General features: G+C 45.7%; 2 protein-coding genes across 4 annotated transcripts in view; one reads left to right on the forward strand and one right to left on the reverse strand.

Moving 5' to 3' along the window:
• Positions 1-887: 887 nt before the first annotated feature.
• Positions 888-25,506, reverse strand: LOC106593780 (integrator complex assembly factor BRAT1). Of its 3 annotated transcripts, none has more exons than XM_045713034.2 (13): positions 25,410-25,506; positions 24,073-24,214; positions 23,011-23,165; positions 21,078-21,225; positions 15,142-15,410; positions 9,946-10,109; positions 9,547-9,657; positions 8,761-9,142; positions 8,279-8,453; positions 8,115-8,188; positions 7,898-7,982; positions 6,787-7,016; positions 888-1,988 (listed from the first exon to the last, which is right to left on the reverse strand). In XM_045713034.2, the coding sequence occupies exons 2-13, from the start codon at positions 24,197-24,199 to the stop codon at positions 1,053-1,055; spliced, it is 2,856 nt and encodes a 951-aa protein (XP_045568990.2). In that variant the 5' UTR covers positions 24,200-24,214; positions 25,410-25,506; the 3' UTR covers positions 888-1,052. The 3 variants fall into 3 exon arrangements, with proteins under 3 accessions (XP_045568990.2, XP_045568989.2, XP_082823756.1); XM_045713033.2 differs by lacking the exon at positions 25,410-25,506 and adding an exon at positions 24,452-24,588; XM_082967630.1 differs by lacking the exons at positions 21,078-21,225; positions 23,011-23,165; positions 25,410-25,506 and adding an exon at positions 24,452-24,588.
• LOC106593793 (eukaryotic translation initiation factor 3 subunit B) overlaps positions 24,739-25,533 on the forward strand; it is a 33,315-nt gene continuing 32,520 nt past the window's right edge. Inside the window, exon 1 of the mRNA XM_045713062.1 lies at positions 24,739-25,007. Within this exon, the coding sequence (XP_045569018.1) occupies positions 24,908-25,007 (100 nt within the window). The 5' untranslated portion in view covers positions 24,739-24,907. The remainder of the gene's footprint in view (positions 25,008-25,533) is intronic.

The following is a 25,533-nucleotide window of genomic DNA, read 5'->3' on the forward strand; positions in this document are numbered from 1 at the left end:
GCTCTCTCTCTCCTCCCTCTCTCTCCCCTCCCTCCCTCTCTCTCCTCGCTCACTCTCCCTCTCTCACTCTCTCCTCGCTCTTTCTCCTCGCTCGCTCGCTCTCTCCTCGCTCGCTCGCTCTCTCCTCGCTCGCTCGCTCTCTCCTCGCTCGCTCTCTCCTCGCTCGCTCTCTCTCCTCGTTGGCTCGCTCTCTCCTCGCTCGCTCTCTCTCCTCGTTGGCTCGCTCTCTCCTCGCTCGCTCTCTCTCCTCGTTGGCTCGCTCTCTCTCCTCGCTCGCTCTCCCTGCTCGCTCTCTCTCCTCGTTGGCTCGCTCTCTCTCCTCGCTCGCTCTCTCTCCTCGTTGGCTCGCTCTCTCCTCGTTGGCTCGCTCTCGCTCGCTCTCTCTGCTCGCTCTCTCTCCTCGCTCGCTCTCTCCTCGCTCGCTCTCTCCTCGTTGGCTCGCTCTCTCTCGCTCTCTCTCCTCGTTGGCTCGCTCTCTCCTCGTTGGCTCGCTCTCGCTCCTCGCTCACTCTCTCTGCTCGCTCTCTCTCCTCGCTCGCTCGCTCTCCTCGTTGGCTCGCTCTCTCCTCGTTGGCTCGCTCTCTCCTCGTTGGCTCGCTCTCGCTCGCTCTCTCTGCTCGCTCTCTCTCCTCGCTCGCTCGCTCTCTCCTCGCTCTCTCTCCTCGTTGGCTCGCTCTCTCCTCGCTCTCTCTCCTCGTTGGCTCGCTCTCTCTCGCTCTCTCTCCTCGTTGGCTCGCTCTCTCTCCTAGTTGGCTCGCTCTCTCTCGCTCTCTCTCCTCGTTGGCTCGCTCTCTCTCGCTCTCTCTCCTCGTTGGCTCGCTCTCTCTCGCTCTCTCTTTCCTCGCAACATTGTTCAACATACCAAGTCAGGAAAACGTTGACACCAGTGGTTTGAAATCTTTGTTTATTTTCCTGGTAGGTGGGTGATCAAGAGTTATGTCCCAATGGAACTCTAACTACAGTACTCACTAGTCAACGTAGAGGAGAAACAAAAATCACAAATAAAACGGTTTTATTCCATAACAAGGTGTGTAGTGTTTGTGATGTGTGGGTCAGTAACAGTCTACTATAACCTCGTCAGTGAGTGAGGTGTGTGTAGGGTTCAGGATGTCCTCCAGTAGAGAGAGGGGTGAGTTCTGGACATGGTCACTGCTCAGTGATAACACACTCTGTCTCTCCTCTAGACCCAACGACCACAGCACCTCACACACACTCTTCCCTGTCAACCTATCGCAGGCTTCGGAACCAGCCCCGTCTGTCCTATCAGAAACTCTGTTCCTGTTCAGCCTATCACAACCTACTTCCCTGGACTCTTTAACCCAACCAGATCCTCTCTTCTCCTGTAACTTCCTCGTGACCTCCCGCTCCCAAACCTGACCCCTCAGGTCAAAAGTCACCTTGGCAACGGTTGCTGTGGCGTCGTCAGTTGTCATAGCACCTTTCCCTAGCGACCGGGGGACACACACCGCGTCTCGTAGTCGTAGCAACAGACTACAGGCTTTTAAAGCTACAGGTCTGTCACAATCAAACAGGCCGTTGAGTAACGCTGTTACAACACCGAGCTCCACCAACCGAGACAGACCACACACTACAGATGTGTGTGTTGGGGGTGTGTGTGTGTCAGTTGTGGTGTGTGTTAGAAGGGGTGAGGGCTGGCTTGGCGTCACAGCGTAGGGGTGTGTGAGGTCAGTGTGTGTTAGTAGGTTTGTCCCTCCAGAGCCACCGTAAGGGGGAGGAGCTGACCCCAGCTCTGACTCCTGGTGACCTGGAAGTGTTTCCTCCATCAGGAGCTCAACCAGCTCCAGGGTGTGAACTTTGACCTCCCAGTCCAGATCAGTGCTGCCCAGCGATAGGACAGAACGCAGCGAGGAGGAGGAGGATGATGGGTGTGTCTTTTGCCAGTTGATGAAGAACTGGACCACAGCACGTCTGGGGAAGCCCTCTGAATCCTGAGACAGGATGTGTAGTAACTGACCCAGGGTCTGCTCCTGGAGGGAACACACACAGTAACAACAGTTAACTGTATAATGGAAATACAATCATCATGATGAACACTAAAATATGAACCATTTGTTACAACAGTAAACACCCTCACCACCACAACAACCTCAACACCACCACAACAACCTCAACACCACCACAACAACCTCAACAACAACACAACAACCTCAACAACAACCTCAACAACAACCTCAACAACAACCTCAACACCACCACAACAACCTCAACACCACCACAACAACCTCAACACCACCACAACAACCTCAACACCACCACAACAACCTCAACACCACCACAACAACCTCAACACCACCACAACAACCTCAACAACAACCTCAATACCACCACAACAACCTCAACACCACCACAACAACCTCAACACCACCACAACAACCTCAATACCACCACAACAACCTCAACAACAACCTCAACACCACCACAACAACCTCAACACCACCACAACAACCTCAACACCACCACAACAACCTCAATACCACCACAACAACCTCAATACCACCACAACAACCTCAACACCACCACAACAACCTCAACACCACCACAACAACCTCAACAACAACCTCAATACCACCACAACAACCTCAACACCACCACAACAACCTCAACACCACCACAACAACCTCAATACCACCACAACAACCTCAACACCACCACAACAACCTCAACAACAACCTCAATACCACCACAACAACCTCAACACCACCACAACAACCTCAACACCACCACAACAACCTCAATACCACCACAACAACCTCAATACCACCACAACAACCTCAACACCACCACAACAACCTCAACACCACCACAACAACCTCAACAACAACCTCAATACCACCACAACAACCTCAACACCACAACAACCTCAACACCACCACAACAACCTCAACACCACCACAACAACCTCAACACCACCACAACAACCTCAATACCACCACAACAACCTCAACACCACCACAACAACCTCAACACCACAACAACCTCAACACCACCACAACAACCTCAATACCACCACAACAACCTCAACACCACCACAACAACCTCAATACCACCACAACAACCTCAACAACACCACAACAACCTCAACACCACAACAACCTCAACACCACCACAACAACCTCAATACCACCACAACAACCTCAACACCACCACAACAACCTCAATACCACCACAACAACCTCAATACCACCACAACAACCTCAATACACAACACACCTCACCTCAACACAACCTCACAACACACCTCACCACAACACAACCTCACATCTCAACACAACACAACACACCTCACCTCACCTCACCACACCTCAACACAAGAGATTTCAGCCTTTTAGAACCTGTGTCTCTGGTGTGAAAGACAAACCCCCTACGCAACGTGCCAATAGGGTGAACCTACTTGTAACGTGGGTCATATAGCGAGGATCGCGACAGTATAATAGTTTTGAAATGACAGTCACAGGGACCAGGGTTTGAATCCCAGTCAGGGAACCCCCCCCCCCTCCCAAACTACTACACTGGTACCAGGTGTTGGACAGAACCATTGGAAGCGTACCCCCTCCTAAACTACTACACTGGTACCAGGTGTTGGACAGAACCATTGGAAGCATGTCCCAGCCCAGTTTTAGTCACAGTACATTTTTCAGAGGCATAGATCTATGATTGTTCATAATTGATGTGCTAAAATATATAGCAGACTGTTACTGAACTTACTGCTACTGAACTTCTTCAGCTTCTGTTGTATTCTATATTTACCACATATCCACTACCATACAATATGTTTTGACAGCTGAAGCAAGCTCAACGGGGGCAGCAGGTAGCCTAGTGGTTAGAGCGTTGTTTAACCGAAAGGTTACTGGATCAAATCCCCGAGCCGACAAGGTAAAAATCTGTCGTTCTGCCCCTGAGCAAGGCAGTTAACCCATTTATAGACCCCATTTATAGGGGTCTAATAAAACCCAATCGATTTTCTCCTCTAATTCTGTTTTCTCTGTTTGATTTTTACAGGTTATCACAAAAATGCACACTTTTTTTTTTGTATAAAAGTACCAAAATAATGTATGTTATAAGTCCAGAAAAATGCTTTAACCACATCAGAAGTCCACTTTTGAGGTCTGGGGGGGAAAAACAGCTGTTTCCTGAGGTGTTGATTGTTGTAAACTGTAAGGTATCCCTTGATGGTATTTTGTTAGTTCAACATTATTCATTGTTGTATCCTAGGACCTACAGTACATACATATATATTACACCACCAGGGTAATGCTAATGAGCTATGTGACATATACAACAACCATCATAGAGAACTAACTGAAATATTATTGTTATAATTATTATCTCAGAGTAGACAGACCAGGGAAATCTCTAAATAAATGCATAACAGCCAGACAAGCCAGTGTATGAATCAAACAGACTTGTATATGAATGGAGAGGAAATGAGCGGACTTCCTGGTCTGTGAGGTAAGTAACAACGTGTCAAGCAGATTACACACTTTGCTATTTCAGAAAACATAGCAACGTTTAAGACATGGATTTCATGATGTTGAAATGTTAACAAAAGTCGTTTGAACAAATGTTTTCATCTTATTAGCTAAACAAAACTATTTTACGCAGTGAAATTGTTGAGGAAATCAACTTTGTTTACATAGCGGGGATGAAAAGAATGTAATTTTGAAATTGGAAGCGTTAGGTTGTCACACCGTTGATATAGCAACGGCCGCTAATAGCTTATCAAATCCCACTGCGACACGTGGAGGACGACACTTTTTGTCAAGTGGACGTTATTTACCCCATAATGACAAAGTGAAAACACGGTTTTTAGATTTCTTTGCAAATTCTTTGAAAATGAAATACAGAAATATCTCATTTACATAAGTATTCACACCCCTGAGTCAATACATGTTCGAATCACCTTTTGCAGTGATTACAGCTATGAGTCTTTCTGGGTAAGTCTCTAAGAGCTTTGCACACCTGGATTGTACAACATTTACCCATTATTCTTTTCAAAATTCTTCAAGTTCTGTTAAATTGGTTGTTGATCATTGCTAGACAACCATTTTCAGGTCTTGAAATAGATTTTCAAGCAGATTTAAGTCAAATCTATCTAAGCCACTCGGGAGCATTCACTGTCTTCTTGGTAAACAACTCCAGTGTAGATTTGGCCTTGTGTTTTAGGTTGTTGTCCTGCTGAAAGGTGAATTCATCTCCCAGTGTCTGGTGGAAAGCAGACTGAACCAGGTTTTCCTCTAGGATTTTGACTGTGCTTAGCTCCATTCAGTTTATTATTTATCCTGAAAAACTACCCAGTCCTTAACAACTACAAGCATACCCATAACATGATGCAGCCACCACTATGCTTGAAAATATGGAGAGTGGTACTCAGTAATGTGTTGAACTGGATTTGCCCCAAATGTAACACTTTGTATTCAGGACAAAAAGGGACTTGCTTTGCCACAATTTTTGCATTATTACTTTAGTGCCTTGTTGCAAATAGGATGCATGTTTTGGAATATATATATTCTGTACAGACTTCCTTCTTTTCACTGTCATTTAGGTTACTATTGTGGCGTAACTACAATGATGTTGATCCATCCTCAGTTTTCTCCCATCACATGCAACTTATTAAACTAATTTTGACTCCTGAACTTATTTAGGCTTGTCATAACAAAAGGCATTTAATTTTTTATTTAACCTTTATTTAAATAGGCAATATCTGACAGTCCTCTCTGAAGGCTCAGTACACAGCATATCTGACCTAGGATTAGACAGTCCTCTCTGAAGGCTCAGTATACAGCATATCTGACCTAGGATTGGACAGTCCTCTCTGAAGGCTCAGTATACAGCATATCTGACCTAGGATTGGACAGTCCTCTCTGAAGGCTCAGTATACAGTATATCTGACCTTGGATTGGACAGTCCTCTCTGAAGGCTCAGTATACAGCATATCTGACCATGGATTGGACAGTCCTCTCTGAAGGCTCAGTACACAGCATATCTGACCATGGATTGGACAGTCCTCTCTGAAGGCTCAGTATACAGTATATCTGACCATGGATTGGACAGTCCTCTCTGAAGGCTCAGTACACAGCATATCTGACCATGGATTGGACAGTCCTCTCTGAAGGCTCAGTACACAGCATATCTGACCTAGGATTGGACAGTCCTCTCTGAAGGCTCAGTATACAGCATATCTGACCTAGGATTGGACAGTCCTCTCTGAAGGCTCAGTACACAGTATATCTGACCATGGATTGGACAGTCCTCACTAAAGGCTCAGTACACAGCATATCTGACCATGGATTGGACAGTCCTCTCTGAAGGCTCAGTACACAGCATATCTGACCTAGGATTGGACAGTCCTCTCTGAAGGCTCAGTACACAGCATATCTGACCATGGAAGTGTTGACTCCAGACTGACTAGAATCATCCACGTGTCCCATCAACTCTCTGTCCACTATAGTATCATCACAAAGACTACAGCTGCTATTTTGTCCTTTCACTGTCTGCGATTCACTAATTATTATTTTTGGTTTGATTCACCGCGATTGAACCGAATTCCAACTACTACAATCGCGAATCGAATCATTTGATTCGTCAAAATGTATTGTTTAAAAGATTAGATTTATACGAATTAAACAAATCTTCATTTAAAAAAAATAATATTTATATATATATATATATATATATATATATATAGATAGATAGATAGATAGATAGAGAAATGTGAAGCGAGGCATCCGTTATACAGTAAATGAAATGTGTAGGTCAGAGTCTCACCTGTGTCTGGTTCCCTGGCTCCCCCTGCTGGTCACTGAGTGGTAGAGTCCTGGCCAGGGCAGAGATGGCACTAGCCCTCACATAGCTCTCCTGATCACACAGCGCCTCCAGCAGGATAGGAGTGACAGTGCAGCTGAACGCCTCACACAGCTGGCCGAGGAACTCTAGAGTGGAGTCTCGAACCTCCCAACGCACGTCACACACACGCTTCTTTAGCACGGGAAGGAGGTCTGTTAACACACACACACACACACACACACACACACACACACACACACACACACACACACGCACGCTTCTTTAGCACGGGAAGGAGGTCTGTTACAACACACACACGCTTCTTTAGCACGGGAAAGAGGTCTGTTACAACACACACACACTTCTTTAGCACGGGAAAGAGGTCTGTTACGACACACACACACACACACGCACGCACACACACACACACACACACACACACACACACACACGCACGCTTCTTTAGCACGGGAAGGAGGTCTGTTACAACACACACACGCTTCTTTAGCACGGGAAAGAGGTCTGTTACAACACACACACACTTCTTTAGCACGGGAAAGAGGTCTGTTACAACACACACACACACTTTAGCACGGGAAAGAGGTCTGTTAGGACACACACACGCTTCTTTAGCACGGGAAAGAGGTCTGTTACGACACACACACGCTTCTTTAGCACGGGAAAGAGGTCTGTTACGACACACACACGCTTCTTTAGCACGGGAAAGAGGTCTGTTACGACACACACACGCTTCTTTAGCACGGGAAAGAGGTCTGTTACGACATACACACACACACACTTCTTTAGCACGGGAAGGAGGTCTGTTACAACACACACACATACACACACGCTTCTTTAGCACAGGAAAGAGGTCTGTTACGACACACACACACAGGAAAAAACATCAGTATAAATATCTGTTAAGCAATATCAACAGAAACAGCCAGATATATTGATGTTGACTTCCTGTACCTTCAGTGACCAGATATATTGATGTTGACTTCCTGTACCTTCAGTGACCAGATATATTGATGTTGACTTCCTGTACATTCATTGACCAGATATATTGATGTTTGATTGGTTCTCTCTGTACCTTCATTGACCAGATCAGCCAGTGAGGAAGACTCTGCAGACACACTAAGCCACCTCAACATGGCCTGGTAGTTCTTCTGGAGCACCTGAACACAGGAGACAGTACGAAAGAAGGAACACACACACAGTGGTCATTAATCAACTAGGAAACTAGCCAGCGGAAGAGAAACCAAACTGAGTTAGATGTTGTGGTTGGCTGTTTGTAAGGTGTGTCTCACGGTGGGGTCTGAGTCAGGGTTCTGTAGGTTCTGCACTAGAACATGGAACACCTCCACCACCCGTTCCACAGCTCCTAAAACAACAACGCTTTTTAAAAATGGATTATTTACGCTTTTAAACATGATTGTATTCCTGAACACGCTCCCAGAGTCTAGATTCTCACCAGGGCAGGTGCTAAGACTAGCCAGGGAGTCTAGGCCACACCTCTGGACCTTGCTGCAGCCAATCAGGTTGGTGGATGCTTTGCTACAGCCAATAGCAGCCTTGCTCTCGGGTGAGTGGCCGTTACAGATCCTCAGGAGTGACACCACAGCAAGGATGACAGCGGCAGATGACTCCTGAGAGAGACAGAGACAGAGAGAGAGTGACAGAGAGTGAGAGAGAGAGACAGAGAGAGAGAGAGTGACAGAGAGTGAGAGAGAGAGACAGAGAGAGAGAGAGTGACAGAGAGAGTGAGAGTGAGAGAGAGAGATTGAAGGACCATATGAAAAAGAGGGGGTTTGTCCAGCAGCCTCCAAATTCAGGTGGTAACAATTGTAAATCCCTCTACTGCTATGGGATATGCTATCCGGCTCAAAGGGCCAGAAAAAAGGTTTTGTACACAATGACAAACACACAGAGCGGTGGAGGAGGATAGTCTCTTACCATGTCTGTTATGTAGGGAGCACTGGACACAGAGACACAGAGCAGAGAGATACAGGAGGGTTTGTGATTGAGATGATCCCGCAGGAGAGAGAGAGAGCTACGACCCTCCGTCTGTCTGTCCTGGTCAGTGTCAGTGTGTCTGTGGTCAGTCTGTCCATCAGTCTGTCTGTGGTCTTCATCAGTGTGTCTGTGGTCAGTCTGTCCATCAGTCTGTCTGTTGTCATCAACAGTGTGACTGTGGTCAGTCTGTCCATCAGTGTGTCTGTGGTCAGTCTGTCCATCAGTGTGTCTGTCATTGTGCCAGTCCAGCAGAGTTACTCCAGTAACCATCTGTAGAGGTCCCAGTAGAACAGCTACGACCTTCTGTCTGAGGCCTGGAGGACTGAAACAATACCCAGTTAGTCAGTCAGCTACGCCCTTCTGTCTGAGGCCTGGAGGACTGAAACAATACCCAGTTAGTCAGTCAGCTACGACCTTCTGTCTGAGGCCTGGAGGACTGAAACAATACCCAGTTAGTCAGTCAGCTACGACCTTCTGTCTGAGGCCTGGAGGACTGAAACAATACCCAGTTAGTCAGTCAGCTACGCCCTTCTGTCTGAGGCCTGGAGGACTGAAACAATACCCAGTTAGTCAGTCAGCTACGCCCTTCTGTCTGAGGCCTGGAGGACTGAAACAATACCCAGTTAGTCAGTCAGCTACGCCCTTCTGTCTGAGGCCTGGAGGACTGAAACAATACCCAGTTAGTCAGTCAGCTACGCTGGCCACGGAATAGTGTGTGTCTGTTACCAGGTCTCCGGATGGAGGATGGCGGCGGCACACAGCGCAGCGTCAGAGGGATTCTGGGAGTTCAACATGGACGCCATCAGAGAGACGAGTCTGGAGTCACACGGACCGGACCTGCAAAACAAAACTTCACAATCTTATTGAACAATCTTACGTTAAATGTTCATATTACAAGGTGTGTGTGTGTGTGTGTGTGTGTGTGTGTGTGTGTAGGACTGAGTGAGGACAGAGACTAATCTTATTGGACAAGTCCATGTAGTCCCTCCCCGTTTCAGTGATTTTTTCCCCTCCTTTTTAGTACTAAATAAACACCACGTTGACGTAGCAACCTGGTTACCTTGGAAACATAAACGATGTTCAGAATCAACCATCGCCATAATTCCGTTAAATTACCAAACACACCTGTATGTAGCCAGTAGGACGTCCATTAGAGGCTGTGTGACTGCTCTGCGGCCTTCTAGGACCAACCCCTCCAGAGGCCTCAGGACTCGCCTGATCACCCATCCCCGGAGAGGAGCTTCCAGCTTGGGGATAGTCAGGGCCAGCAGCCTCAGCCCCTGGAGCACCTGGTGACACATCATAACAATAGAAGACCATTAGAAACACCTTTATAAAATATCGTTATTAAGGGTTCGCAGCGTGAAACCTGTTGTTATTCTCATAAATCTATATATTTTGTTGACATGGTCAAGTAACTCAAGCATAGATTGTTCACTTTATTCTAAGTTGGCACCCAGAAACTAGAGGCCTTAGGTCCTCGCGAGCAGCACAGCGGTCTAAGGCAATGCATCCGCAGTGCTAGAGGCATCACTACAGATCCGGGTTCGATCCCGGGCTGTGTTGCAGCCGGCCGCGACCGGGAGACCCATGAGGCGGCGCACAATTGGCCCAGTGTCGTCCGGGTTAGGGGAGGATTTGACCAGCCAGGACGTCCTTGGCCCATCGCGCTCTAGCGACTCCTTGTGCCGGCCGGGAGCCAGTTGTACGGTGTTTCCTCCGACACATTGGTGCGGCTGGCTTCCGGGGTAAGGGAGCAGTGTGTCAAGAAGCAGTGCGACTTGACAGGGCCATGTTTCAGAGGACGCATGGCTCTCGACCTTCACCTCTCCCGAGTCCATACGGGAGTTGCAGGGATGAGACAAGACTGTAACTACCAATTGGATACCATGAAATTGGGGAGAAAAAGGGGTACAAAATGTAAATAACTAGGAGGCCATGAGTAACATGGTAAAACATAATGTCACAGATTGGCCTATAGGTGGCGCTGTAACAGAGTGCTCAAAAACAACAAAAATAAGATTTTTATAGCAATATGGCCACATTTATCTATATGCCAACAGTGAGCAACAACATCTCATTTATCATAACTATTACAGATAACAAATCCTAAAATCCCTACTGCCTCTGATATGGGGGACTCACTAAACAGAGAACATCCCTGGTCATCCCTACTGCCTCTGATCTGGTGGACTCACTAAACAGAGAACATCCCTGGTCATCCCTACTGCCTCTGATCTGGTGGACTCACTAAACAGAGAACATCCCTGGTCATCCCTACTGCCTCTGATCTGGTGGACTCACTAAACAGAGAACATCCCTGGTCATCCCTACTTCCTCTGATCTGGTGGACTCACTAAACATACACGCTTCATCCGTAAATGAGTGTTGCAGCGTGCTCCCTGGCTATCTGTGAATGATGTCTGAGTGTTGCAGCGTGCTCCCTGGCTATCTGTGAATGATGTCTGAGTGTTGCAGCGTGCTCCCTGGCTATCTGTGAATGATGTCTGAGTGTTGCAGCGTGCTCCCTGGCTATCTGTGAATGATGTCTGAGTGTTGCAGCGTGCTCCCTGGCTATCTGTGAATGATGTCTGAGTGTTGCAGCGTGCTCCCTGGCTATCTGTGAATGATGTCTGAGTGTTGCAGCGTGCTCCCTGGCTATCTGTGAATGATGTCTGAGTGTTGCAGCGTGCTCCCTGGCTATCTGTGAATGATGTCTGAGTGTTGCAGCGTGCCCCCTGGCTATCTGTGAATGATGTCTGAGTGTTGCAGCGTGCTCCCTGGCTATCTGTGAATGATGTCTGAGTGTTGCAGCGTGCCCCCTGGCTATCTGTGAATGATGTCTGAGTGTTGCAGCGTGCTCCCTGGCTATCTGTGAATGATGTCTGAGTGTTGCAGCGTGCTCCCTGGCTATCTGTGAATGATGTCTGAGTGTTGCAGCGTGCTCCCTGGCTATCTGTGAATGATGTCTGAGTGTTGCAGCGTGCTCCCTGGCTATCTGTGAATGATGTCTGAGTGTTGCAGCGTGCCCCCTGGCTATCTGTGAATGATGTCTGAGTGTTGCAGCGTGCTCCCTGGCTATCTGTGAATGATGTCTGAGTGTTGCAGCGTGCCCCCTGGCTATCTGTGAATGATGTCTGAGTGTTGCAGCGTGCCCCCTGGCTATCCGTAAATAGAAACAAGAAAAGGGTTTGACTAATAATAAACAGAAATGGAAATGATTTATATACAGTATGACACAGTGTGGTACTTCTCCACCCCTCATTACGTCAGGAACAGTTCTTCTAAGAAGTGATCATTTGAAACGAGGCTCAACAAGTTAAAATACATTTTTCAGGGTTACAAATCAAAACCTGTCTTCTTTTTGATATACAGACGTTTGATTGAGTTTATTATGGCTTATATTTATTATTATTATTATTATTATTCCTTGGAATGTTCTACATGGAACAACAAATAGTTTCACAGTATTTAAAAAAAAAGTTATCTTTAGTTAAAGACATGATAAACCATGTTAAGACTCTGGTTAAAGACAGTCCATCCCTACCATGATAAACCATGTAAAGACTCTGGTTAAAGACAGTCCATCCCTACCATGATAAACCATGTTAAGACTCTGGTTAAAGACAGTCCATCCCTACCATGATAAACCATGTTAAGACTCTGGTTAAAGACAGTCCATCCCTACCATGATAAACCATGTTAAGACTCTGGTTAAAGACAGTCCATCCCTACCATGATAAACCATGTTAAGACTCTGGTTAAAGACAGTCCATCCCTACCATGATAAACCATGTTAAGACTCTGGTTAAAGACAGTCCATCCCTACCATGATAAACCATGTTAAGACTCTGGTTAAAGACAGTCCACCCCTACCATGATAAACCATGTTAAGACTCTGGTTAAAGACAGTCCATCCCTACCATGATAAACCATGTTAAGACTCTGGTTAAAGACAGTCCATCCCTACCATGATAAACCATGTTAAGACTCTGGTTAAAGACAGTCCATCCCTACCATGATAAACCATGTTAAGACTCTGGTTAAAGACAGAGGCCATACCTACCATGATAAACCATGTTAAGACTCTGGTTAAAGACAGAGGCCATCCCTACCATGATAAACCATGTTAAGACTCTGGTTAAAGACAGAGGCCATACCTACCATGATAAACCATGTTAAGACTCTGGGTAAAGACAGTCCAACCCTACCATGATAAACCATGTTAAGACTCTGGTTAAAGACAGAGGCCATCCCTACCATGATAAACCATGTTAAGACTCTGGTTAAAGACAGTCCATCCCTACCATGATAAACCATGTTAAGACTCTGGTTAAAGACAGTCCATCCCTACCATAATAAACCATGTTAAGACTCTGGTTAAAGACAGTCCATCCCTACCATGATAAACCATGTTAAGACTCTGGTTAAAGACAGTCCATCCCTACCATGATAAACCATGTTAAGACTCTGGTTAAAGACAGTCCATCCCTACCATGATAAACCATGTTAAGACTCTGGTTAAAGACAGTCCATCCCTACCATGATAAACCATGTTAAGACTCTGGTTAAAGACAGTCCACCCCTACCATGATAAACCATGTTAAGACTCTGGTTAAAGACAGTCCATCCCTACCATGATAAACCATGTTAAGACTCTGGTTAAAGACAGTCCATCCCTACCATGATAAACCATGTTAAGACTCTGGTTAAAGACAGTCCATCCCTACCATGATAAACCATGTTAAGACTCTGGTTAAAGACAGAGGCCATACCTACCATGATAAACCATGTTAAGACTCTGGTTAAAGACAGAGGCCATACCTACCATGATAAACCATGTTAAGACTCTGGTTAAAGACATTCCATCCCTACCATGATGAACCATGTTAAGACTCTGGGTAAAGACAGTCCATCCCTACCATGATAAACCATGTTAAGACTCTGGTTAAAGACAGAGGCCATACCTACCATGATAAACCATGTTAAGACTCTGGGTAAAGACAGTCCAACCCTACCATGATAAACCATGTTAAGACTCTGGTTAAAGACAGAGGCCATCCCTACCATGATAAACCATGTTAAGACTCTGGTTAAAGACAGTCCATCCCTACCATGATAAACCATGTTAAGACTCTGGTTAAAGACATTCCATCCCTACCATGATAAACCATGTTAAGACTCTGGTTAAAGACAGAGGCCATCCCTACCATAATAAACCATGTTAAGACTCTGGTTAAAGACAGTCCATCCCTACCATGATGAACCATGTTAAGACTCTGGTTAAAGACAGAGGCCATCCCTACCATGATAAACCATGTTAAGACTCTGGTTAAAGACATTCCATCCCTACCATGATAAACCATGTTAAGACTCTGGTTAAAGACAGAGGCCATCCCTACCATAATAAACCATGTTAAGACTCTGGTTAAAGACAGTCCATCCCTACCATGATGAACCATGTTAAGACTCTGGTTAAAGACAGAGGCCATCCCTACCATGATAAACCATGTTAAGACTCTGGTTAAAGACAGAGGCCATCCCTACCATGATAAACCATGTTAAGACTCTGGTTAAAGACAGAGGCCATACCTACTCTGGCCTGCCTGTCTGGGTTGGCGCCCCCCTTTGGGTTGTGCCGTGGCGGAGATCTTTGTGGGCTATACTCGGCCTTGTCTTAGGACGGTAAGTTGGTGGTTGGAGACATCCCTCTAGTGATGTGGGGGCTGTGCTTTGGCAAAGTGGGTGGGGTTTTATCCTGCCTGTTTGACCCTGTCCGGGGGTATCATCGGATGGGGCCACAGTGTCTCCTGACCCCTCCTGTCTCAGCCTCCAGTATTTATGCTGCAGTAGTTTATGTGTCGGGGGGCTAGGGTCAGTCTGTTACATCTGGAGTATTTCTCTTGTCTTATCCGGTGTCCTGTGTGAATTTAAATATGCTCTCTCTAATTCTCTTTCTTTCTCTCTCTCGGAGGACCTGAGCCCTAGGACCATGCCTCAGGACTACCTGGCATGATGACTCGTTGTCCCCAGTCCACCTGGCCGTGCTGCTGCTCCAGTTTCAACTGTTGTGCCTGCTATGGAATTATTTGCTGCATTCAAATATGACCACACTGTACATACAGATGCACGTTATCACATATAAAAATAGAAAAGAACATATTGTTGCCCTGTTATGTGGTCTGAACATAGTGAAAAGTGGATATTTATCTGTCTTCAACCACTCCTTCTCTTCCCCTCCCCTCCTTTCCTTTCCTTTCCTCCCATCTCCTCTAGGGGCACTGCTGTAAAAAATATATATTCTCAATCAACCAATCGTACCTGGGTGTGGCTGTCTGACTCCAGAGAGCTCTCCAGGTGCTTCAAGATCTCCATGGTGATGGAACACCCGCTTCCTGGACTTGTCTCCATGGTTACGTCCAATTCTACCTCTTCCTTATTGGGTGGAACAGTGAGGCCATTCCCCTGGGTTGTGTGTGAGGTTGTAGCTGGCTGGTGGAAGGTTAGGAGGCGGGCCAGGAGGTGATTTGCGGCTGAGGCGACGAATAGGCTGGGGTCAGTCTGTAGCTGGAGGAGGGGTTTGGTCAGGCCTGACGAGATACAATCAAACACATTTTAATTTGTCACATTCTTCGTAAACAACAGGTGTATTCTAACAGTGAACTGCTTACTTACGGGCCCTTCCCAACAATGAGGAGAGAAGACAATAGAGAAGTAAAACATGTAATAATAAATACACAACGAGTAACGATAACATGGCTGTATACACAGGGGTAACAGTACTGAGTTGATGTGTAGGGGTACTAGGTAATAACATGGCTGTAAACACAGGGGTAACAGTACTGAGTTGATGGGTAGGGGTACTAGGTAATAACATGACTGTAAACACACAGAGTACCAGTACTGAGTTGATGTGTAGGGGTACTAGGTAATAACATGGCTGTATACACAGAGTACCAGTACTGAGTTGATGTGTAGGGGTACCAGGTAATAACATGGCTGTAAACACAGGGGTAACAGTACTGAGTTGATGTGTAGGGGTACTAGGTAATAACATGGCTGTATACACAGGGGTAACAGTACTGAGTTGATGTGTAGGGGTACTAGGTAATAACATGGCTGTAAACACAGAGTACCAGTACTGAGTTGATGTGTAGGGGTACTAGGTAATAACATGGCTGTAAACACAGGGGTAACAGTACTGAGTTGATGTGTAGGGGTACTAGGTAATAACATGGCTGTATACACAGGGGTAACAGTAGTGAGTTGATGTGTAGGGGTACTAGGTAATAACATGGCTGTATACACAGGGGTAACAGTACTGAGTTGATGTGTAGGGGTACTAGGTAATAACATGGCTGTAAACACGGGTAACAGTACTGAGTTGATGTGTAGGGGTACTAGGTAATAACATGGCTGTAAACACAGGGGTAACAGTACTGAGTTGATGTGTAGGGGTACTAGGTAATAACATGGCTGTAAACACAGGGGTAACAGTACTGAGTTGATGTGTAGGGGTACTAGGTAATAACATGGCTGTATACACAGGGGTAACAGTACTGAGTTGATGTGTAGGGGTACTAGGTAATAACATGGCTGTATACACAGGGGTAACAGTACTGAGTTGATGTGTAGGGTTACTAGGTAATAACATGGCTGTATACACAGGGGTAACAGTACTGAGTTGATGTGTAGGGGTACTAGGTAATAACATGGCTGTATACACAGGGGTAACAGTAGTGAGTTGATGTGTAGGGGTACTAGGTAATAACATGGCTGTAAACACAGGGGTAACAGTACTGAGTTGATGTGTAGGGGTACTAGGTAATAACATGGCTGTAAACACAGGGGTAACAGTACTGAGTTGATGTGTAGGGGTACTAGGTAATAACATGGCTGTAAACACAGAGTAACAGTACTGAGTTGATGTGTAGGGGTACTAGGTAATAACATGGCTGTAAACACACAGAGTACCAGTACTGAGTTGATGTATAGGGGTACTAGGTAATAACATGGCTGTAAACACAGGGGTAACAGTACTGAGTTGATGTGTAGGGGTACTAGGTAATAACATGGCTGTATACACAGAGTACCAGTACTGGATGGCTGGGAGTTCTTCCCCAGTAATGTACTGGGCGGTACGCACTACCCTTATTAGCACCTTACGGTCGGATGCCAAGCAGTTGCCATACCAAGCCGTGATGCAGCCAGTCACGATGCTCTCAATGGTGCAGCTGTAGAACTTTGAGGATCTGAGGCCAAATCTTTTCAGTCTCTTGAGGAGAAGAAGCGTTGTCGTGTCCTCTTCACGATTGTGTTGGTGTGTGTAGACTATGATAGATCCTTAGTGATGTGGACACCGAGGAACTTGAAGCTCTCGACCCGCTCCACTACAGCCCCCTCGATGTGAATAGGGGCGTGCTCGGGTCTCAGTTCCCTGTAGTCCACGATCAGCTCCTTCGTCTTGCTGACGTTGAGAGAGAGGTTATTGTCCTGGCACCACACCGCCAGGTCTCTGACCTCCACCCTATAGGCGAGCTCATCGTCATCAGTGATCAGGCCTAGCACTGTCGCGTCGTCTGCAAACTTAATGATGCTGTTGGAGTGGTGGGTGAACAGGGAGTACAGGCGGGGACTAAGCATGCACCCGAGGGACCCCCGTGCTCAGGGTCAGCGTGGAGGATGTGTTGTTACCTACCCTTACCACCTGGGGGGCGGCCCGTCAGGAAGTCCAGGATCCAGTTGCAGAGGGAGGTGTTCAGCTTGTAATCTAAATGCCTGCCTCAGATCACTCATACAACAGCTAAGTGTTTGTCAGATTATTTTAGCAAATGTATAAAAAATAAATGATATTTACATAAGTATACAGACCCTTTACTTTGTTGAAGCACCTTTGGCAGTGATTACAGCCTGGTGGGAATCAACGTAATTGTGGATTAGATAACACATTCGGTTGCAAAAAAATCATATCACTTTGCATAAGTATTCAGACCCTTTACTCAATACTTTGTTGAAGCACCTTTGGCAGCGATTACAGCCTCGAGTCTTCTTGAGTATGACGCGACAAGCTTGTCACACCTGTATTTGGGGAGTTTCTCTCATTCTTCTCTGCAGATCCTCTCAAGCTCTGTCAGGTTGGATGGGGAGCGTTGCTGCACAGCTATTTTCAGGTCTCTCCAGAGATGTTCAAACGGGTTCAAGTCCGGGCTCTGGCTGGGCTACTCAATGACATTCAGAGACTTGGCCCGAAGTCATTCCTGCGTTGTCTTGGCTGTGTGCTTAGTGTCGTTGTCCTGTTGGAAGGTGAACCTTCTCCCCAGTCTGAGGTCCTGAGCAGGTTTTCATCAAAGATCTCTCTGTACTTTGCTCTGTTCATCTTTCCCTCGATCCTGACTAGTCTCCCAGTCCCTGCCGCTTAAAAACATCCCCACAGCATGATGCTGCCACCACCATGCTTCACCGTAGGGATGGTGCCAGGTTTCCTCCACACGTGACACTTGGCATTCAGGCCAAAGAGTTCAATCTTGGTTTCATCAGACCAGAGAATCTTTAGGTGCCTTTTGGCAAACTCCAAGTGGGCTGTCATGTGCCTTTTACTGAGGAGTGGCTTCCATCTGGCCACTCTACCATAAAGGCCTGATTGGTGGAGGGCTGCAGAGATGGTTGTCCTTCTGGAAGTTCTTCCATCTCCACAGAGGAACTCTGGAGTGCTGTCAGAGTGACATATCGGGTTCTTGGTCACCTCCCTGACCAAGGCCCTTCTCCCCCGATTGATCAGCTTTAGGAAGAGTCGTGGTGGTTTCAAACTTCTTCCATTTAAGAATGATGGAGGGCACTGTGTCCTTTGGGAACTTCAATGCTACAGAAATGTTTTGGTACCCTTTCCCAGATTTGTGCCTCGACACAATCCTGTCTCAGAGCTCTACGGACAATTCCTTTGAACTCATGGCTTGGTTTTTGCTCTGACATGCACTGTCAACTGTGTGACCTTATATAGACAGGTGTGTGCCTTTCCAAATCATGTCCAATCAATTGAATTTACCCCAGGTGGACTCCAATCTAGTTGTAGAAACATCCCAAGGATGATCAATGGAAACAGGATGCACCTGAGCTCAAAGTTTTTGCTTTCTCATTAAGGGGTATTGTGTGTAGATTGGTGAGGGGGAAAAAACGATTTAATCCATTTCAGAATAAGGATGTAACGTAACAAAATGTGGAAAAAGTCAAGGGGTCTGAATACTTTCAGAAGGCACTGTATCTGGCTAGACTACCTGACCAGTTTAGATAGCTGGCTAGACTACCTGACCAGTTTAGATAGCGGGCTAGTATTCTAATTGTCAACAGTATGCGTATTCTACTATTCTAATTGTCAACAGTATGCGTATTCTACTATTCTACCTCTCAACAGTATGCGTATTCTACCTCTCAACAGTATGCGTATTCTACCTCTCAATAGTATGCGTATTCTACCTCTCAACAGTATGCGTATTCTACTATTCTAATTCTCAACAGTATGCGTATTCTACTATCCTAATTCTCAACAGTATGCGTATTCTACTATTCTACCTCTCAACAGTATGCGTATTCTACCTCTCAACAGTATGCGTATTCTACCTCTCAACAGTATGCGTATTCTACCTCTCAACAGTATGCGTATTCTACTATTCTACCTCTCAACAGTATGCGTGTTCTACCTCTCAACAGTATGCGTATTCTACTATTCTACCTCTCAACAGTATGCGTATTATACCTCTCAACAGCATGCGTATTCTACCTCTCAACAGCATGCGTATTCTACCTCTCAACAGCATGCGTATTCTACCTCTCAACAGTATGCGTATTCTACTATTCTACCTCTCAACAGTATGCGTATTCTACTATTCTACCTCTCAACAGTATGCGTATTCTACTATTCTACCTCTCAACAGTATGCGTATTCTACTATTCTACCTCTCAACAGTATGCGTATTCTACTATTCTACCTCTCAACAGCATGCGTATTCTACCTCTCAACAGCATGCGTATTCTACCTCTCAACAGCATGCGTATTCTACCTCTCAACAGCATGCGTATTCTACCTCTCAACAGCATGCATATTCTACCTCTCAACAGTATGCGTATTCTACTATTCTACCTCTCAACAGTATGCGTATTCTACTATTCTACCTCTCAACAGTATGCGTATTCTACTATTCTACCTCTCAACAGTATGCGTGTTCTACTATTCTACCTCTCAACAGTATGCGTATTCTACTATTCTACCTCTCAACAGTATGTTGAGACCCCGACTGAGGTCACTGACATGTCGAGACCTACCATTAACATAGACAGGTTGGTTGTTTAGCAACAAAACCGACGGATGCCCAACTATGGGGAAACAGACAGGGTTGGCTTATATTGTTGATGACATGTAAACTATATTTAATCTCCAATGTTAATTGAAAACATAAAGTTTCACAATGAGAACATGTCTCAAATACACTGTTACAGTTGTTGTTTAGCTAGCTAGCAATTTATTTTTTGCGATATAAGCAAAAACACAAAAAACCCCACCTCAGAATAAGCTCAAACGAACTGAAATGAGCCACTTCAGATTCCACACATGGCAGTTTCTTGTCGATGATGCTATTCGACCGTCCAGAACCATAACAACACACTGCATTCTGCCCCTTTGAAGAGTGCTTCGTTTTCGTGACGTTGTTGCTAGCCCGTGGATAGAAATCCATACTTTAAGAAAGGCTGCCCTAGATAGTATACTACTGTAGTACTACTGTTGATAGAAACCCATAAAAAGGCTGCCCTAGATAGTATACTACTGTAGTACTGCTGTTGATAGAAACCCATAGAAAGGCTGCCCTAGATAGTATACTACTGTAGTACTACTGTTGATAGAAACCCATAGAAAGGCTGCCCTAGATAGTATACTACTGTAGTACTACTGTTGATAGAAACCCATAGAAAGGCTGCCCTAGATAGTATACTACTGTAGTACTGCTGTTGATAGAAACCCATAGAAAGGCTGCCCTAGATAGTATACTACTGTAGTATTACTGTTGCTTTCATGACAGCTGGGAACTCGGAGCAAAACGCATTCAAATCATGATGTCAGTGATCTTCAGGTTGGAAAGTCGGAGCTCTAGAAAGATGCCCGAGTTACTGACTTCGAATTTCGAGTTGGATGACCAGTTCCCAGTTCTCTTTAATGTACTGAAGTCGGAAGTCGGAGATTTCGGAGTTGCCAGTTGCGGCATACCTACCAGCCTGATCCAGGAAGTGGAAGGCCTGTGTGTGGCGCATCATGTTACTCAGGCCATGGATCCAGCCAATCCGCACGCTCGGATCCTCCCATAGGCCAGCCACCTGCCAGCGCTCGCTGTCGTAGGCCATGCCCAGGATGGATCGATCCTGAGATGGGATGAAGAGATAACGAATGTCTAGGAGGTGAAGATAGGCCAACGCCCAATCACAAATGGACCCCTAAATCCTATGCACTTGTGGAGAGCTGAGAGGATTTGATTGGTGTAAGCAATATGGTGAAACTTCCACCTGTCGAGATAAGAGCTATTACCATAGTGACTACACCTGACTCTAACCCATTACCATAGTGACTACACCTGACTCTATCCCATTACCATAGTGACGACACCTGACTCTATCCCATTACCATAGTGACTACACCTGACTCTATCCCATTACCATAGTGACTACACCTGACTCTATCCCATTACCATAGTGACTACACCTGACTCTATCCCATTACCATAGTGACTACACCTGACTCTATCCCATTACCATAGTGACTACACCTGACTCTATCCCATTACCATAGTGACTACACCTGACTCTATCCCATTACCATAGTGACTACACCTGACTCTATCCCATTACCAGTGACTACACCTGACTCTATCCCATTACCATAGTGACTACACCTGACTCTATCCTATCACCATATTGACTACACCTGACTCTATCCCATTACCATAGTGACTACACCTGACTCTATCCCATTACCATAGTGACTACACCTGACTCTATCCCATTACCATAGTGACTACACCTGACTCTATCCCATTACCATAGTGACTACACCTGACTCTATCCCATTACCATAGTGACTACACCTGACTCTATCCCATTACCATAGTGACTACACCTGACTCTATTCCATTACCATAGTGACGACACCTGTTGGGATTCATGGGAACTGTATGTGTTTCTGTCTTATTCAGTTTATTTATTATTTGTATTTAACCTTTATTTTACTAGGCAAGTCAGTGAGCAGAATGGATGGTTGAATAACTGAGTAGGAGGACAGGATAATCTCAACTCTAATCTCTAGCCTATGCTGCTCGGCCATCGCTCATCCATGTATGTATATGTATATATTCTTATTCCATCCCTTTAGATGTGTGTATCAGGTAGTTGTTGTGAATTTGTTTTATTACTTGTTAGATATTACTGCATTGACGCGACTAGAAGCGCAAGCATTTTGCTTCACTCGCATTAACATCTGCTAACCATGTGTATGTGACCAATAACATCTGCTAACCATGTGTATGTAACAATAACATCTGCTAACCATGTGTATGTGACCAATAACATCTGCTAACCATGTGTATGTAACAATAACATCTGCTAACCATGTGTATGTGACCAATAACATCTGCTAACCATGTGTATGTGACCAATAACATCTGCTAACCATGTGTATGTAACAATAACATCTGCTAACTATGTGTATGTGACCAATAACATCTGCTAACCATGTGTATGTAACAATAACATCTGCTAACCATGTGTATGTGACCAATAACATCTGCTAACCATGTGTATGTGACCAATAACATCTGCTAACCATGTGTATGTAACAATAACATCTGCTAACCATGTGTATGTGACCAATAACATCTGCTAACCATGTGTATGTGACCAATAACATCTGCTAACCATGTGTATGTGGCCATTAACATCTGCTAACCATGTGTATGTAACAATAACATCTGCTAACCATGTGTATGTGACCAATAACATCTGCTAACCATGTGTATGTAACATTAACATCTGCTAACCATGTGTATGTGACCAATCCAATTTGATTTGATTTGTGTGCATTTCCTTCTACCCATGCAATACTACCTGGATGGATTGAATATATCTATCAGTCAGTCAGTCAGTCAGTCAGTTCACCTGCAGCAGGTTGAAGCCGTGTTGGCTGGCCGCCAGCAGGCCGGAAAGCTTGAGGCTGAAGGAAAGCATGCTGGGATGTGTAGTTTTATCAAGACACACAGTGGATATGTAGTCCACCAGACAGGGGCAGGACTCCAACAGGGCCAGGCCATGGTCTGGAAAACATCACCACAGGTGTTATTAGGTGGTATTATTGTCTGTGTCCCAAATGGCAACCTATTCCCACAGTGCACTGCAGTGCCATAATGCCTGGTCAAAAGTTCCCTATGTAGGGAATAGCAGGGTGTCATTTGTGTAGGTCATGATCACTTAGAGCTGCTATGGCCAATATCCAGAAAGAGCTGGTGTGGCCTGCTTGGCTCAAACTTTTATTCCTGCCCAACAGTACTGTAACACATTGTCAAATAAACCAAAGGTTATAAACCAGTTATAAGGCCAGTATTCAGTAAAGTATCAGTAGTCTCTCATCCTCGCTGTGTGTGAGAGAGATTATAGGAAGTCTCTCCTCCTTATTCTTGCTGGTAAGACCTTTCTCTGTGTGTCTCCTCACCCTCCTTGGTGAGACCTTTCTCGTGTGTGTGTGTGTGTGTGTCTCCTCACCCTCCTTGGTAAGACCTTTCTCTGTGTGTGTGTGTGTGTCTCCTCACCCTCCTTGGTGAGACCTTTCTCTGTGTGTGTGTGTCTCCTCACCCTCCTTGGTGAGACCTTTCTCTGTGTGTGTGTGTGTCTCCTCACCCTCCTTGGTGAGACCTTTCTCTGTGTGTGTGTGTGTCTCCTCACCCTCCTTGGTGAGACCTTTCTCTGTGTGTCTCCTCACCCTCCTTGGTAAGACCTTTCTCTGTGTGTGTGTGTGTGTGTCTCCTCACCCTCCTTGGTGAGACCTTTCTCTGTGTGTGTGTGTGTGTGTCTCCTCACCCTCCTTGGTAAGACCTTTCTCTGTGTGTGTGTGTGTGTGTGTGTGTGTCTCCTCACCCTCCTTGGTGAGACCTTTCTCTGTGTGTGTGTGTCTCCTCACCCTCCTTGGTGAGACCTTTCTCTGTGTGTGTGTGTGTGTCTCCTCACCCTCCTTGGTGAGACCAGTGAACCAGTCCAGCAGTTTCTCGAGGCTGGTGTCATCTGGTAGGGACTGTCTGGGGTCCGCTAGTACAGCGCACACCCGAGGCAACAACACCAGGCACTCACTGTCCATGCTGCTTATAGATGTCTATGGGGGGAAACATATTACTTTAGTTAGACAGATAGTCGCTCACTAGCTCTGGTCCAGGGCGTTTAGGAAGCGTTCATCGAGTCTAATAGTAAAGCACACTACCGCCCTGGACCAGAGCTAGCTTGCTAGCTAGGTAAAGTAAGAAACTTTATGGCAACACGTTCGTTAGCAAGCTAACCAAGTCAGCGACACAAAGAACTAAGTTGAATGACAAATGCATGCTAACTGCAGTACCTAGGTATATGTTGAAGTTATCTGAGAAGCAATTAAGGGACAAATTCATGGAGCTTGATAGCTAGCAACCGCCTGAAAAGTATGTCGGGGGACTGAAACCGTGTTTCGTTTTACCGGAGCTTCATGGATTCCCTCACTACGGAAAGGAAGAAGGACAATTCAAGGTGTGCATAAAATCGATAAAATGAACAGCAACTGCGCATTTTCTCCGATCTCATACAATCTGGTAAACTGAATGGAAACGGTATTGCATCGCACTGCAGCCCATCTACACACTACGTGTCTAGTGCTTATCGCGAGTCGAAACCTGGAGTTAACTCCTCCTCGACGTTTCCCGCAAGTCGTCCATTTTCACGTAATCGCACATGGTGGTACACCAGCGGCTAACCGATAGCCTTGTAGAAATCTACATTTCCACCGATTTAGCGTAGACTAACACACTTCCAAGCCTGTTAAATGCACGACACGGAGGATATGCCGGCTGATGTCGACTTCGACGAGGAGGAACCTTCGTTCAGTGACCCAGAAGACTTCGAAGATGATGTCGACGACGAGGGTGAGAAAATGCAGGAAAGATGCCGGCTTTTTTTGCGGCCTGGAGAGCTAGTTGGGTTCGCTAACCTAACTGTTTTAGTGTATGTAGTTAGCTACAAGGCTATCGTTGCAATACATGACATGTACACCAAATGTGTAGAAATAATTGTTAAAATATTTATCATTTTTTGAAGGGTCAACGAAAAGATCAGCTAATGATCATTTTTGAGAACGTTCGTAAAGTGATCATGTTAGCCAGCTACAGTAGCTGTTAAAGCTAACAGTGGGTTCCTTCATACCTCGCCCATCCACGCAAAGTTGTCCATACAAATGGCGTGCCAAAGAAGAACCATTTACTACGCCTGTGACATTTTACACATTTGTTTGTTAGCGATGTTCTTATTGTAAACGATCTGCAACAAACCTTAGCATCACTGTTTTGTTTCCAGTTGTTAGCTGAAGCGGGACATGGTGACTCCCCGCCGTCAGTGTATTACTAGCTAACTAACGAAACTACCAGCTGTCAGATAATAGTGAATGCGGATGTT

This window comes from Salmo salar, chromosome 02 (genome assembly GCF_965601325.2).
Source record: "Salmo salar chromosome 02, fSalSal1, whole genome shotgun sequence".
In the NCBI taxonomy this organism is placed as follows: domain Eukaryota; kingdom Metazoa; phylum Chordata; class Actinopteri; order Salmoniformes; family Salmonidae; genus Salmo; species Salmo salar.

Coding starts and splice junctions, on each gene's coding strand:
- LOC106593780 (XM_045713034.2), bottom strand. CDS start 24,199: ATGGACAGTGAGTGCCTGGTGTTGTTGCCTCGGGTGTGCGCTGTACTA. Junction 15,411..21,077: donor CCACTTCCTGGATCAGGCTG/GTAGGTATGCCG, acceptor GTATCTCGTCAG/GCCTGACCAAACCCCTCCTC. Junction 1,989..6,786: donor AGCCAGGGAACCAGACACAG/GTGAGACTCTGA, acceptor TGTTCCCTCCAG/GAGCAGACCCTGGGTCAGTT.